Genomic DNA, 17,293 nt, shown 5'->3' on the forward strand with positions numbered 1-17,293 from the left:
TTAAAATGAATAAACAATCACAAAACTTACAATTTTATTAACTTACATACTCTGACAAATTTCGACTGTAGTATATACATAATAAAAAGTTTCAATTCCAACACATGTAGGGCAAACTACGATTGTTTCATTCTTAGTACATATATTTTTAGAAACTGTGTCAAAAATAAAGTAAAACAAGGTAATTCATTAACGATCACAAGGTAATATTTATGCAGAGAAGAAAACAAAACCGTTATTAAATCTGAAAAATCATTACAAAGGAAAATAAGATTTAAAGAAATCAAAACATGTTTAATTGCCGGAAGAAGCAAAGAGGAGGGAAAAATTATTATCAGAAATACCTCCTAGTTCTATCTGACAAGCAAACTGGTATTGGTGCTTTTTGTTCCTCCTTCTTCTCTAACAGGGATTCTAAAACCATACATTAAGGGCGTTCATTGTTCGATACAACAAATTTCGACCGCAAAGATACATAAAGACAAGTTTCAATTGCAACTGATTAAGAATTCTAAGTTTCACCTGTCACAGTTGCAGATAAATAAAGTTTATTGTGCAATAATATGTACACTATCTTACATCATGGCATTGTGCGTAACAAAACATTCAGAAGCATTTCATATGTGCATTTGTAATAAATTAAATTTCTTTTGAAAGTTTTTATTTAAGTGTTTTTATTTTGCGTTCATTTTTTTCTCCAAAATTTTACTGAGCTCTTGGTCCACGCAGCACAGGATCTCCGTTTTCATCTTCTGTCATAACTGGAAACACTGCTCTACTTGCTAATCCACAATGATTGTTTTTGTTTCGAACAATTTTCCCGAACCCTCCTTCTCCCCAATGTGGTCCCCAGCTGTAAAATAAACCATTTGAATAATCATCAAAATAACAACAATATAATTATTTCTTACACTAATTGTTTCACAGCATTTTTCGAAGCTCTTTTGTCAAGGGAAATTAAAAAAAGCCACAGTGATAATAAAAAAAGGTCAAGTACCATAATTGAACGCAAAAAAAACCAATATATATGTAGTCTGGTCGGTAGGGATCTGGACCCATGTCCGAGAGTTCATGGGTTCGAACCCCGCCGGTCGAAGACTCCCCGTGTAGTAAAGTGACTGATGCACGTTAAATCTGTCGAATCGCAAAAGCCCTCCATGTTCCCATAACAAATCAATAGCTCTGGGGGTAGTGAATTGGAGATCGATCGTTTCCTGATTCAGGTTAAAATTACTATCTGTGGATGAATGAATGGATGTATGAATAGGTTCCCCCTATAAACGGGTGCGACGTATGGTGTGGCAAAAGTAGAATGTAGAATTCTTGGCCATAGATGGCGCCACTGGAAGACAAGAATAATAGCACCCCCTCTGCCTAAATAGGCATACGTCAACAACATATATATATATATATATATATATATATATATATATATATATATATATATAGTACGAAATATTAAAAAATATTAATTGAAAATTGTGCCTATATATTTCTCTATTGGTTAACACAGAAGAAGAATTCTTTTTCAATCTACAGAAGATCTTTAATTCCAAATCACAACTAAACCTCACTTTTAATCCCAAATAAAAGTAATACTTTATTTTCGAGTGGAAGATGTACTCTTCTCATTTGTAGGACAAAATCTCGCAGAAAATAATCATGCTTGCAAAATAATGTTGAGATGATTTCTGGTAAAGACAAAACTCGTGTGAATAAAATATGGATGGGAAATATTGTAGTTTTTACGTTTGAAATATTATAGTTTCTACTTTTTGTGTTCAGTTATTCCTTATTTCAAAAAAAAAAAAAAAAAAAAAAAAGCATTAATAAAAGTACTATTTTCACACTAAAAGATTTCATGTAGTAGTGAATTGATTTAAAATGAAACTATGGTATATTTCGCTTTTAAAACTGACACTAAAACAAAATTTAAAAAAATTAAATACTTCGTTTTTTTTAAGTCATCTAAAAAGGGACAAAATGAATATATTTTTGTCTAACCTCACAAGCAGAAAAAATTGGGTGCGTAGATTCCAACTAAAGTCCGGTAGTAATAGAAGCTTATTACGGAGGGATGTCTTTCGTATTTGGTTAGGGAAAAAAAATTATTTTCTTCCTTTTGAACATGAAAAACGCAGTTTTTAAAAATTATTGTTTTTTCTCTTTATTATACTTTATTTTATCAATTTTTTTGTGGTGTAAGCAACATCTTTCTTGGTGTATCACTCTTAGTTTGTTTTTAAACATCTAAAGTTCGATTAGCAATAAATAAACGAAGAATTTTTTTTGCGTCCTAAAAAAAATTTTCGAGCATTTTGCTTAAGCGAAAACACTAGACTACTATGTTTCAGCAACTGATGAGCGACTACCGAGTCGTAAAGTTGTTTTGAGGATCAACGAGGGAAAGCGTCCAGGAGTCGACAGACCCTTAGTTTCATTAAAAAAAACTTAAAAAAAACTGACCACTTAAGAGCTTGTATGAATTAAAGAATTGTACCACACGGAGAGTCTTCGGAAGGCTGAATTCGAACTGCCGTTCTCACGAACGCGAATGCAGCGCCGTGCCAATCAGGCTACAACGGCCGGCTAATTAGCAGTATTTATCATTTTTACTAATTAACGCGCGAACAAAATTATATCTCAAACACAAAAAGCTAAATATGTCATGATAAATTCCAATAATAAGAGCAGACTAACTATCTAGATTGTGCTGATTTACACCCATGAGCAGCTTATTTTATGTCAGTGTTTCCCAAAGTGTGGTACGTGTACCCCCAGGGGTACGGGAATAGTTTAACGGGGGTACGCGTTCTTATGCGAAATATCTTGAAACAGACGAAAATTTTATTTAAAAACAAAGCTAGCCATGAAAATCTATTTTCTATTGGCTATTTTTTGCAAAGTTAGCTGTTAATAATTAGTGGTGTCAACAGTCAGTTGGGATTTTTAACTTTTGTGCAATTTTTTTATAGTAAAAAATACATTCATTCTTTTATTAGTGGTACACAGCGCTACGAAAATTTTAGAAAGGGTACACAAAAGTCATAAGTTTGGGAAACACTGTTTTATGTGAATCAATTAAAGAGACCTACCTATTTTTCACCAACCAATAATCTTTTCCATTTTCTGTGCCATACCCTACTATTGTAAGTGCATGTGTTAAAGTTGTATTGCTGCATCCAGGGTCTTCATAGATACCAGATCTAACAGTTCAAAAATATAGAAGAAAGCATTTAGAAAGTCGTAAAATAATGAATATTATTTGAAACTTGTTTTATAAATAATTATATAGTTTCATTTCATCATATTACATAAAAAAATCAACTTAAGTGGCCTACCAAATATACCAGAGTAACTTATGAAGTACCAATTTATGAAGTACCAACAGTATGAAAACGTGTAATTTAGTTTCAATATATATTATGTGCAATTTTTCGCTGTAGTACGAGCATAAATAATTCCCATCTCTTTATTTCAATACTATTGTTGTAGTCTCGTAATTAAAGCGAAACAAAAAGGATGATTCGTTGAGCAAACTAAAACCGAAGATGTTTTTAGACAGAAAAACCATTCTCGTGTCATTATAAATGATACATTAAAACTCTCCAACTCTTGATCCTCTGTAAACTTCCTCTTTTTTTGAAAGAAATGGGGGTGATTTGAAGGGGAGAATTGAATTTTTCAAGATGACATGAATGAGATAAATTCCGAAACGATCGAACTAATTTTTTAGAATTTAGCGTTCGCCTTCAAATGAGGTGAACCGTGTTCGATTCCCAGCGATGGCTGGTCGATATGAATTCCGCAGACGGCTCGCACCGATCCCAGTGCTGACATAAAATATCCTCAGTGTTATCAGTGATCATGGGTTAGAGTCTAGGTATCCATGGGGGATTTTCGTGGTTTTCCTCTACATGTAACGCAAATGCGGGTTAGTTCCATCAAAAAGTCCTCCACGAAGGCAAATTTCTCCAGATACTTGACCCAGGAGTTCTCTTGCCTTCTGGATTGAATTCAAAATGTCAAGGATACGGAGTTGAACATTAGTAGTCGTTAACCCAAAAATGGAGTCAGTTGTTCAACGACAATTATAAAATAAGATATTTTTGACTATAGCATCAATAGACTATAGCATCAATTACAATTTTTAAATCTCTAATCGCGCACATTATTAATCACATTTCGAGTTTGGCCCAAATTAGTTCAATTTTGCATCCATTTCTTTGCGTTCCATGTGATTTTCGATCGAAGTTTCGCAGTTATTGCTATTAATTTTTGCACGATTTTTTATATAACGATTATACGATTTTTTACATTATTGCAAAACTCGGTACCAGAAATTTGAGGAATATGCGACAGTAAAAAGACAAGGTAAAATATTATTTTTTCTCCGATGATGGTTGAAAACACGGACGAGACCGGGGAAAAAAATACAGTTCGAACTTAATTTTCAGACCGATGTTTTTTTTTAGAAAAAAAAAGCAATATTAAAATATTATAAAATGTCAAATTGTAATTGAAAAGCTAAAAAATACAGTCGCTTCCCGAAATCTACTAGTCGCCGAAGGTGGATCATAATTACGATTCGTGGAAGAATGGATGCATAAATGGGCCTTATTAAACGGGCAGTGACTTGTGTGTGGCTGAGGTCGTATTCTTGGTCATAGATGGCGCCACCCGAAAAACGAGAAATGCTCCCTCTTGCCTTAAATTCGTGTTGTTTCACCAAGCAGGCTGGTTTTGGCAAATGGCATTAGAAATAACAGCATTTGCGAAGAGTATAAAAGTCCACTGACGTGTTAAGTACAGCATTTAAAAACTATACGTTAAAAGAAATGTTTTGAGTACGTAATTTAAAATAAAAGATATATTTACTTGTAATGTCTAAATCTTGGCCTGTATCCATCTAAACCTACAGCTACGGGTCCAATCAAAGCCACAGCCATAAGAAGTGCATGTTCATCACCGTATGGGATTTCTATGTATCCTTTTATTTTCGCACCTATGTGTTTCGAATTAAATTTACATTTACCTCCCTAGAAAATACGTTTTATTTGTGATACACATGTTAGGAATCAAAAGCTTCAATAAATTCAAATTCAGTTAATTTTTAAATGACTATTTCAATGTTCATTTTATGGTTCAAGTGAAAAGTGCCAAATTTAACAAAGGACATTTTTAACATTTTTTTATGAAATTGAAAACTATTTAAGATATTTTATAAAAACCTACTTTTTGAATTATAGCAATTAACGACAATATTTAAAAACTTACGCCATTTCTAATTGAGTTTCATTTCGTTAAAGAACTTAATTTAAAAAAAAAAACTTTTTTTGCAAATATTTGCCTTAAAAATATCACTTCACTAATATGTCAATTTTTTTGGCTTAACTTTTGATAATTAAAATATATGCTATTTCAAGCTTCTTCGATCATATACAATGGCATTCAAATGATTTTCAAATATTTTCGTCAAGTGGAACAAATTGAAATAATATTGTAACGTAGCGAGCCTATTTTTAACTTGTCGAACACTGTACACTAACACCTCACCTCACCTCAATTAAATGTGCTTTAAATGTGCATTAAATTGCAAAATAATTAATGTGTGTAAATTAAATGTGCATTAAATTGCACCTCAATTAAATGTGCTAACGTAACGAGCATATTTTGACAAGCTCAGATCAGATTTTATCAAAAATGGATTAGATATCGTGGTTTATCTATTGTTAGATATCTATAGATGTCTAACAATACATCAGGATTGATCTAGAATATCTAGGATTGGTTTATGGTTGATCTTGATAGACCATAGACTCGATCAAGATTCTAACCTGTGTAGATAAATTTAGCTTAACTTTAACCCGTCATTTTGCCTATAAGAGAGCAGCTGGAGCTGACGTTATACGTCACGTGTGTGGGTATCTGTGACCTTCTTCTTCTTGAAGTGGAAGTTCTTAGTTGCAAATTTTTAATGCATATATTTTAAAATTCCGTTTAAATCACTTCGTTTATAACAATTGATAATTTAATGCTAATAAAACCTAATATAATAGTATGCTTAGATAGTCAAATATCCTAAGAAACTTCAGGAGAGGCTTTTAACTAGTCAAATTAAAATAAAATAATCAATAATATAAGTGAACTCTTTTTAAATTTTTTTTTTGTTAAATAAAAAACTTTTCATTTCAAATTGCCGTGCATTTTCAAGCACAAATTGCAGACAATAATTAATAATGTATAGTAGTTAATTAACTAATGAACTACTGTGGCAAATATGATACTTAAAAACACGAAACCTGAAACTTTCAAGTTTTGAGTTTTTAAGTATTAAGTACTTGAAATTTGAAGTTTCAAAAATAGTTTAAACTTTTGAAATTTTGATTTCTGCATTTTGTCTCTCCCCGTTTTTATTATTATTATTATTATTATTATTTTATTGCTCTCGGTAAAAAATCAATCCACATCAGACTGGATCTTAATGATCAGTACACTAACCTTGTAATTTTGAACCCAACAAGGGGACCCCAAGCGCTGATTCGTCAATCGCATGAGATGAGCAGCGGTGGCTCAGTGGTAGAGCGTTCGCATTTTATTGAGGTGAACCGGGTTAGAATCCCAGCGATGACTGGTCGATAAGAATTCCGCTCCTGGCTCGCACTGACCACTATACTGACGTTAAATATCCTCAGAGGTAGACGGATCATTGGTTAGAGTCTCCTTGCCGTCAGGCTAACCGTGGGTGGTTTTCGTGTTTACCTCACCATGTAAAGCAAATGCAGATTAGTTCCATTAAAAAGTCCTCCACGAAGGCAAATGCATCCCACTACTTGATGCAGGAGTTCCCTTGTCTTCTGGATTGAGTTCAAAATTACAAGGCTACGGAGTTGAACATTAGTAGTCGTAAACCCAAAAAATTGGGTTGGATGTTCAACGACAGTTATAGAAACCATATGAGATGCTTTCCGTCAGGGTTATGGTTGGTGCGACCCAGGACCATTATATCGACTGATTTGAGCTGAATGTAAAATTTTATAACTCAATAGCTGGAGTTTGTTTTAATGCGTCAAATGTAAACAGTATAATGTGATTTAGGCGCCATAATGGAGATGTTCTTCAACGAAAACAGGAATCTTTTGATTTCACTTTAAATCGAGTTTAATTAGAAACAGTAAATTGGAAACGAGTTAAAATATTTTAAATTTATCCTTAAAAAAGTTGATTCTTTGCTTTGACTTAATTCATTGAAAACCGTACTTTTAAGTCATAATAAAAGAAAAATAAAGATATTGAGAAGAGAGAGAAAAATAGAGGATTATTAAAAATGACGCATTACACAAAGTCATCTGCATTCAAATAAAGTAGTTTATAAACATCAGGATCGCAAAACTTTTTAATGAATAAAAAATAAATTAAAATATCTGTATAAATTGCTAAAAAATAATAAGTTACTGTCAATAAAATAAAATTGTGTTTTACCTTATTTTCGTATGGATAGTATTTATCTGCCAGTACACCTCCCACAGCTGCTGCATATTCATAAGCTCTACACATTCGTCCTCCCCTGCATTGCTTGTTACCTAAAATCGATTAAAAAAATGTATTGTTGGAAACTTCAGTTTGCTTTAATACACTTCTTAATTTTACATAATACCTAATTCATAATGCTTATATTAAATGATAAATATTAATATTAGATACTAGTAAAACAACTGTAAAAATTAGAAAATTTTTGCGTGAAATTAATGAGATTGGTATCTAACTAATTTAGTGCCATAAAAGGATGATAAATATTACGATTTAATAACTTTCACCTATGGTTTGTTTCATAAAGATTATCAGGAAAAAAAACTGTGCAAGAGTTTTGATTTAACGATTGGGTTTTTACATGCTAATATCGTAAGACTCTGCTACGTATAGTAAAATTTCAAAATGCTATCAAAATATTAATGTATGTCAAATTCAAATAGAATTTTATTTTAAAATTTTACTTACTGAAATATTAACGATTAAAAAATTGAATAATTTTAACATTTTTCATTTGAACACTTCAAAAGACTGCTTTTAAGCCGAACTTAAAAATGAAAAAAGTCTTACACACTCTTACAACGAAAACATTTAAAAGACACTTTGTGTTGCACAATCTCCTCTAAATTATAATAATTTATTTTTAGTAATGTCAGATCCCCTGATTATGACAGTGAACTAAGATTTTCCTTCCTTGATTCCACATCAAAATTTTGTCCAAAAATCATTGTTTTCCCGTTTATGACTCTGCTGTTGGTACTATTTAATAAGACAGGAAAATTAATAATATATCATAAAACAATTAATTGTACATAATTGTATAAAAAAAGAGGATTATCTAAAATCGTTGTCTTTCCGTTTTTTATTCTGCTATCGATACAATCTCGTTGGACAAAAAATTAGTTGTATATCATAAAACATTTAATTATATATAATTGTATATCACAAAAAAGATGATTATTTAAAATCGTTGTCCTTCCGTTTTTGATTCTGCTATCGATGCAATCTCGTTAGACAAAAAATTAGCTGTATATCATAAAACATTAATTATGTATTATTGTATATCATAAAAAAGATTATTATCTCAAATCGTTGTCTCTCCCTTTCTGATTCAAATCTTATTGGACAAAATAATTAATGATATGACGGTTAATAAGCAAAGATTATCCAGATATCACAGGCTATCAATACCACAGAACTAACGAAATTTAAAGTGATATTTCCCTGTAAGTTACTCATTTATCACATTCTTTATAATAGTTATCTATAATATATATGTGTCAGCCATTTAAAATACTGTTCATTTCAGTATTAGTTTTTAGACTAGATTATTATTTAAAATTAATATCTTAAAACCAATAGTGGTGCTACTTCATTATAAAGTAATCTAATGACTTTAGCTTATTACAATATATTTTATAATAAACACATTTAGCTACGATTTTATAACGGGATACCTGCAAGTGACGTAGTGTGGGTATCTCGATCCTGATTGGTTGTTGAAACGTGGCATTTGTTTACATTAGCAACTGTTCTTTCCATTCTATTTCGAGTAAGCTAAGCCCACCAAGTTCAAATTCCTTTAAATGGCACATTCACACATTCTATATTCTTTCACAAAGATTCTTTCTCTAATATTTAAATTCTTTCACTACATATTTCTTACTTAACACAAAGACAGACATAAAGCCACGTAGGACATAAGGAAACTAATTATGCATCGAAGTTGCCAGGTACACAAAGCCAAAATATATCACGGTTAGAATAAAATACATAAACAAATAATAAATCTAAGTTTAAGTAAAAGATGAGAAAGAATTATATTTCAACTAATTCGTTGTTTGATACGGCGCTGTATTTAGTTAACTTATCGTTAATTAACATTTTAACTTATGTAGAGAACTTAGCTCAACTTTAGTACGACATTTTGCTGATAAATATTTGCTGGTGCGAACGTCACATGTCATTGGTCACGTGTAAAGGTATAGAAGGTCTTTTTTTTCCTGAAGTGCAGGTACTCAATCATTAAAAAATAAACTCCTTATATTTCCCTTTAAAATATTATATTTACTTTTATAATAAGTTTTATTGAAAACTGTATCTCATCAATACCTGTAGTTAAAATAATTATTGCAAAATTAGTATTTAAAATTTCGAAGATATATTAACTTTTTGGACTATTGCTAAATAATGCCTTTGGCGAATAACAACTTATAATGATTAAAAGTTAAAAGTTTTTTCCTAAGGCTCTGTCATCGTGTGAAATAAAGATTTTTTTTTTAAAAATTTTATTTATTATTTTTTTAAATTTTAGTAGTAAACTTTTCCTTTGACTGTTGAGAGTTGGTAACAGTTATTTATGACGCTTAGGTAAAGTTTCGCCTATCTTTAGCCGGCGCCTTCTTTGCTAAGCATGAAAATATCGCAAAACATCTCCAAGAAAAATAGCCATAAATTTGTAAAAAAAGTAAAGCTTTTGTGATCTAATTTTTTAATGTTTCAAAAGTTATTCCAACTCTTGATTATCTGGATTCATATAAAGATTTAAAAATTGAGAATCATTCATTGATTTTGATAATTTTCATAAATGTGGAAAATCTCGTAATATCGGTGATTTTTTCTTCTTTAGAAAAATTTAAAACATTAATTGACAGTTCTAAAACTTAGGTAATTCTTAACGACAAGATGAATTATATAGCTTAAAGTTTTTATTTTTTAAATTGTATGCATTGAACTATGCATTTTTTTGCCCTCGGGCAACAACCAAATCACGGAAGGCCTAATATACACTGCCACAGACAACTGTTCATAAGGTGGATCATAAGCTTTATAGCTTTGCTCCAAGTGTAAGACACTTAAAATGTGACTTTTTATTTCTTTGGCGGATGAGCTTTGAAAAACTTAACGTGTTGATAAAATAAGATTTCAATCAACAAGTTTGTGTTATGGGAAACTAAATACGTTGAAAAATATCTGTGCGAAATAAAATCTAAATATTTGTGGATTTCTTCGTTGAATAATTCTCATTTTTGAAGTAAGAATTCATTTATCGATAAGGAAAAAAAAAATTGGTTTCGATCGAAATGGGATTTAATTAGAAAAGCTAATTAAAGCCACCTAGTAATATTTAGAGAAGAATAGTCTAAGGACTTCTTTGAGTTCAAAATAGCATATTCAGTCTGATAATTATTAAAGTTATAATAATTACCTGTTACTGTCGAACAATCAATCAAATGTTGCTCACTCAGTTTCACCAATTTGCCTGTCATTCTTTTATGTTGTCCCTCTAGAGCTGCAGTGCTACAAAAGGCCCAGCATGCTCCACACCTTCCCTGTTCAGATTTAAGATTTAAAATATGTCATATAGTTTGACATATTTATTAATAACAAAACTTTTTTTTAAAATATTATTTAACAGGTATGAAAAAAAGAGAACTGAAGAATAGGAATAATGGTCATTATTAAGTAAAAAGTAATTTTAAAAAAAAGAAATGTATTTTTGTTTCATAAAATAAATTAAAAATAAAGTACAACAATAAAAAAAGTTTTTAAAAGATTTTATTCAAACGGTATTGTTTGAAATGCTTAATGATTTTGAGAGATAAATAAATTTTCTTTCTACACTTAGCAGGAAAGAATATGTTTTAATTTTTCTGAGAAAGCATTTTAAAATGCAATAATTTTTGAGCGAATTGTAATTGCAAAAAACATTCCGTTTTAAGCTAACAAATAAAAATGGCCTTTTCACACATAAAATTTCAATTTCGTAGTTGCCTTTCTACAGGCTGCACCGTAAACCGTGTCTGTTCTTTTACTATAAATTTAACAGTTAATAATTGTGAAACTAATTATTGAGTGTTAAATTTTTTGTTCTATCTTATTCTCTGTATATTTTTGTGTAACTAACTTTTTGTAAATTTTTAGAATTTATAGTATTTGTTAAAAAAAGGCAACATGAAGTTTCTTTTTTTTTCCTCCAGTTTTTAGTAGTAAAGTAAGCTGAAAATCGAAAAAAAAACAAAAACGGAAAGCGTTTTTAATACCACAAAAGTGTACAAAAATTGCTACTTTTTAACTGATTGAACATAAAAAAAAATTGTTTTGGATGGATTTTAGTATACAAAACCAAAATCAAGCAAAAATAATATATATGTTTGTTTTCAAAACAGAAATATTAAGAATAGATGTTCAAATAATTCTAAAAGAGTCACATTTAAGCATTAAATGAACATCTTTATTTGTTTGAATGAATGCTTTTGCGTATCACGCAATGATCATATCATTGCTAAATCAGTAAGGAACATGTAATAAAGTAAAATAACTAAAATGAATGATAGGTCAGTAATTGGGGTTGGATCAAAGCGAGCAGGGGGCAAAGTACCTTTTAAAATTTAGTCCTAGTACCTCTTAAAATTTCAAATTTTTTCTCCAACTCCTGATTAGTTTCCTGTAGTACATTTCCAGCCTGAAATATCCTGGTTTAAATTCTGAATTTTAGGAGTGTAAAACAATTCTATGTCTGGTTAAGAAATTAAAAAAAAAATCAATGTACACAGTCATTTTTCAGATTGACTATAACTACTAGATCGATAAAGGATTAAAGGCTATTAAAAGGATTTAATTTAAGGTTCTAGTTTCGACAACTTTTTTTGAAATATTAATATAAAATTTTAAAATAAGCTAGATTTCTTGTTTTATCACGTGTAAAAACTTATAAAATTTGCGAAAATATTATTACTCTTTCAAAAAACGGCCATTCTTAGGTAAGAATAAGACATTTTTGGGTATACTGAAAACACAGTAAAAGAATTTCAATCACCTAAAACCAGAATACTTTAGAGGATATTATTTAGAAGGCTATCAACTATGTTTTGAACTATTATCTAAAGAACAAGTGTATATACAACTGAGTAAGCGATCAATGTAGTTAAAAAAGCAAATTTTTAAAAAATTCCATTACTTTTCTTTGCATAAAATATGCATAAGAATAAAATTCTACTTTTTCCCCTTAGTCTGTTGTTCAAAACATGTGTGCTTTAATCATAAGCAATCATGAAAAATTGTAGACAATTATTTTAAAAGCAACATGAGGCATCGTGTATAAGGAGGAGTAAAAAGGGAAAAAATCTGATTTTGAGATAAGCGCATTTAAAGATTTAAAATCATTAGTCTATTCACTGTTATCACCTTGCACAAAAACTACTATAACTTTGTAAATAATTGTAACACAAACAAAAGTAAAGTATTTATGGAAAACTAAGAGTACGGGAATTTCAAATTTATAATAAACTCATTTTCAAAAATGTCGCCCAAAATCATGTTTTTGTACTAATGTTGTACTGATGTGTGCTGATTGATGTAATGTTGTACTAATGTTGTAATGTTTTGTACCTTTGTTGTGTTTTTGTACCTTGGACGAATACAATTTTTCAAACGCAATACAATCTATTTTAGAAACTACATCATTTTAAATTTTTGTCAAATTTTTAAATTCCCTTTCCAAACGAGCAAGTTATTTTTAACATATTCTGATTGAAAAAAAATTATTAAACCAAGGGAGTAATTAAAATAAAAAAATGTGTCTGCACACGTTCAAATTATATTTCTAACCATTTACAGTAATTGTATATTTCATATCTACTGCTAGTCAAGTATAGTTAGTTTTATCAATCATTTAAAGTTATTTTCTGCAATAAAATGCTGGACAGGAATTTTTTTTAATCTGTTTTTCTTGTGACGCGTTTGAGGATGAACACTTACTTGATTTACAACTTTTGTTACGTAACCTCTTTTATTCCAATCTATGCTTTCTGGGATTGATGCGTTTTTCGGAGGACTGTATAACAAACTTTTGTTATCGCATTCCATTTTATCTTCTAAGCCCATTGCCATGTTCATAAAATCCTCATCGGACTGAAAGAAAAAAAATAAACTTGACTTTTCTTTTCTTTTCTAAAGCCAACATAGTAATTGAAATTTTATTTCTTATACAGCAATTGCTGTATCCTATAAATATTGTGTAAATTAAATACCTACATTAAAATGTTTCAAAATAACTTCGATTCGATAAGGTAAAAGGGGTCGAAAATAGTGAAAAAAGTGTGATATTATTTATAGGTGGAACTTTCAACCTTGTATCAACTAACCACATTTTTATTTTTTGGATTTAAGAGAAATGTTTTTTTTTTCTAAGCTGAAATTTCTGAAAAATAAATACAAATCTTAAAACATATTAACAATACAGTAATTAAGTCACCTAAAAAAAGGGGGAGGAACTGCCTCTTTCAACTACTTAGTAAATGAGTAAAACTGAACGCTTTATTCTCCAAACTCCATTATTGCTGCGCAATCATTTTTTCCAAATTAAAGTTTTTATTTTACTTATTTAAACATCAAAATTAAAAAAAAGTTTTTAATTTTTAACTCCCAAAATGTCCTATTGTATTAGCATAAATTAAATATCATATATTTAGTTCTGTACTTAATTGGGATAAAGTTTGAATATAATCATTATGACCCGTTAACAATTGAAACTTAACCTACAATTTTGCTTTTTAGAATGCCTGTTAATTTTTGGTTACAATAATATCTCGTTAAATATTTTTCGTCAAAGGAATTATTTAAAAAAATAGTGCAAAAAGTTAGTTTCTAATCATGTTTCATAATTTCGTATTCATTATTTTAATTGCATAGTTTCTGTTAACGAAGAAAAACCATAAAAATAATGTTTTCTGTTATATGCTAAAACCATGTCGACTGAAATATTAGAGCGGGCATCTCTTTATTTTATTCTCAGACTGCACCATGTTGTAGCTGGTTATTTTGAAAACTTTGTTTTATAGATCCATTACTTTATAGCAGCGCCATCTGTCAACCATCTTCATTACTAATGCTAAGACTTGGAAAGAATAATTCATCACGTTTCCTCGGAAAAATGCAAATATTTCTATCTTCTTCTTAGTCATTCTGGCATACAATTTAGAGTATATTGTTTTTAAGTCTGGTTTACTTACCATATCACTAAAATCATTTAATCCCAGATTGAAGGAATGAACACCACTGGCGTGATCTTCATTGTGTTTCATGATGGCTGCCAGAGCTTTCTCCCAAATGGGTTTCCGTACTCTCTCATCTTCACGTGTGTAGTTCTTCTTGTAAGCTCTCTGGAAATTCTCATTATGATTAACAAGAAAACTTTATGTTTGCATCATAATAAAACATATACATATCATAATAAAACATATATTTGCTTAGGACTGACTTATTCATAATAAATTTGATTTATGAATTAGTCAGTTTTAAGCAATGATGACAAACCATATAATTACAGTGTTTTTTCCATTCTATTTCCAGGAAAAAGAAATAATTTCGATTAATTTAAAGTCTCCAAAGCTGTTCAACACTAACGATTTTGGGAACCTGTAATTATATTTACATCTAAAAAATAATTCATAAAACATATACATATCGTAATAAGACATATATTTGCTTAGGACTGACTTATTCATAATAAAAACGATTTATGAATTAGTCAGTTTTAAGCAATGATGACAAACCATATAATTACAGAGTTTTTTCCATACTATTTCCAGGAAAAAGAAATAATTTCGATTAGTTTAAAGTCTCTAAAGCTGTTCAGCACTAACGATTTTGGAAACCTGTCATTATATTTACATCTAAAAAATAATTCATAATTTATTTAATATTTTGAGTATTTTTACGAAATTATTTAAGTAAAAATGACAATGACAAAGAAAATTGCAAAATTATTTTTAAAAAGTATTATTTTCAATAGCAATAAAAAGAATAAATTATGAAAAAAACAGCATTATAAAAATAGCATCAGTATTTCTCATCGATCTTTTCAATTAAATAACCAAAAATTGAAGTAACCAAATTCAAGACTTAAGAATTATATTTCTCTGATAAACAATTATTTTTCGAAAACTGTAATTCAGCGCACTTAATTCATTTTCAGCTTAAGGATGCACCAAAAACAAATTCCGATACAGACAAGATCAGATTTTCAATCTGCGAATTCAATTGTTTACCAGAGAACCTATAATTTTAAGACTATAATTGATAAAGTGATGATTGAGAAAAGTTCATTCTTTGTACTAAATATCATAAAGGTAATTAGTAGTCTTCTTTTGGTTAGCATATTCGTAGATATTAACAATTTTTTTTTTTATTAACTTGGGATTTCACTAAAAGATGTTCGATCATTAAAGGCTCTAAAGCCCCCCCCCCAAAAAAAAAACAAAGAAAGAAAGAAAATCACAACCGATGATCAAAAAGGTTTTTTTTCCAGCCCAAAAAGAAGAAAAAAATTAGAAAAAAATGCGCATTCAGACTAATTTAAGTAGTGAATCAATTTTTACAAGCGGATAATTTTGGAGTGGATTACGCCGTTATATTGTTTAGATTTTCTGCAACCATAGCATGGTGCTAATTAGTTTGAGCTAATATTATTTCATTATGCTTCTTAAACTTGATTGCAGAATACCACGGATCAACATACACTGTTAAAACTTTCATTCTCAAAAATTACGGTAAAATGAACGGCAGCAGACTGTTCATCTAAATAATTGTAAAGTTTACGGTAAAGAGCATTTCTTTACTTTAACGGTTTTAAAACCGTTCACGACTAGTATGGGTAAGAAACCATGAATACAAAACTATATGGTTTTTAAACCATTTACTACTAGCATAGTTTCAAAACCATAAAAAGGAAATTTAACTGAACGTTAGAGATAGTTTAGTAGCTTTATGGTGCTGCCATCTATGCCTGAATGAGAGTATCATATTCTAACAGTCCGGGGTCACAAATAGGGGAGTGAAGATCACTGAAAATTCTTCATGTATTTGAAGGGAGAAACTCTTCATGTTTTGAAGGGAATGGAGATAATATTGTGGTGTCAGCGCTGGAATCCAGCGTCACCAGGACTCGAAACCTGTTCTGTTGGTTGTGAAATTGAGCCATTAGCCCTCTAGGCTATAATATGTGCCCATCTGTAAGATACTAAATGGCTTCATTAGGTGGATCGAGTTGGTGCGAAAAAATTCTGGTTGTTTAACTGTATTAGGGGAAAACAGTTAATAAACGGTTTTTCTCACAGTTAACAGTTTGAATACTATCTTATGTAAGGTTATTTAACTGTTATGCTTGAATATTTTAAAATAACAATTAAGTAAATTGTTATTTAATCATTTTTTCCCGAGAAATTTTTTACAGTGCAGTTCAAACTAATTCCTTGTTAAGGTGGCAGCAAAGTTCCACCTCTTATGATTCAATCCTTATTATGGTTCAACTTTGAACCAATTTTTTTAATGTATTGTGCTATGATATGGATGAAAACTCTCTGATAGAATAATCAATATCGTACAATCGAAAACAATGTAATACTCAGTTCTTACTAAAGAGTTAAATAAAGGATTTTCTTATTCTATTACTTGTAAAACAATCTTTTTTTAAAAATATGACTTTTTTGGTGTTTGATATTTTTTTCTAAATAGCAGACGGTACTCATCCTATCTGCGGTAAAAGAACTATTTAAAATTAGCCATGAATATTTATGTTAATAAAAGCGATTTATTTTACGTCTTCTAAAAATCGGGTAAGGAATCTTATCATGATAAGGGAATAAATCATGATAAGGAATTCTTAAATTGTACAGAATAAACGGTTATGACAAATTCAAATAAGTTTTATTGACTCGGATCTAAATTTGCATCTTATTTTTATGAATATTTTGATGTTAAG

At 29.9% G+C, this 17,293-nt stretch overlaps 1 protein-coding gene across 2 annotated transcripts in view; it reads right to left on the minus strand.

Moving 5' to 3' along the window:
• LOC107449431 (cathepsin S) overlaps nucleotides 1-17,293 on the minus strand; it is a 29,961-nt gene continuing 12,668 nt past the window's right edge. For both annotated transcript variants that reach the window (XM_043042416.3, XM_087160059.1), the window contains exons 3-9: nucleotides 14,544-14,693; nucleotides 13,291-13,443; nucleotides 10,739-10,862; nucleotides 7,483-7,583; nucleotides 4,879-5,039; nucleotides 3,096-3,206; nucleotides 1-853 (exon numbers count right to left, since the gene is read on the minus strand). In XM_043042416.3, coding sequence (XP_042898350.1) covers nucleotides 706-853; nucleotides 3,096-3,206; nucleotides 4,879-5,039; nucleotides 7,483-7,583; nucleotides 10,739-10,862; nucleotides 13,291-13,443; nucleotides 14,544-14,693 — 948 coding nt within the window. In that variant the 3' untranslated portion in view covers nucleotides 1-705. The remainder of the gene's footprint in view (nucleotides 854-3,095; nucleotides 3,207-4,878; nucleotides 5,040-7,482; nucleotides 7,584-10,738; nucleotides 10,863-13,290; nucleotides 13,444-14,543; nucleotides 14,694-17,293) is intronic.

The sequence above is a fragment of the Parasteatoda tepidariorum genome, chromosome 1 (genome assembly GCF_982258835.1).
Source record: "Parasteatoda tepidariorum strain Cologne lab strain chromosome 1, Ptep-v5.0, whole genome shotgun sequence".
In the NCBI taxonomy this organism is placed as follows: Eukaryota; Metazoa; Arthropoda; class Arachnida; order Araneae; family Theridiidae; genus Parasteatoda; species Parasteatoda tepidariorum.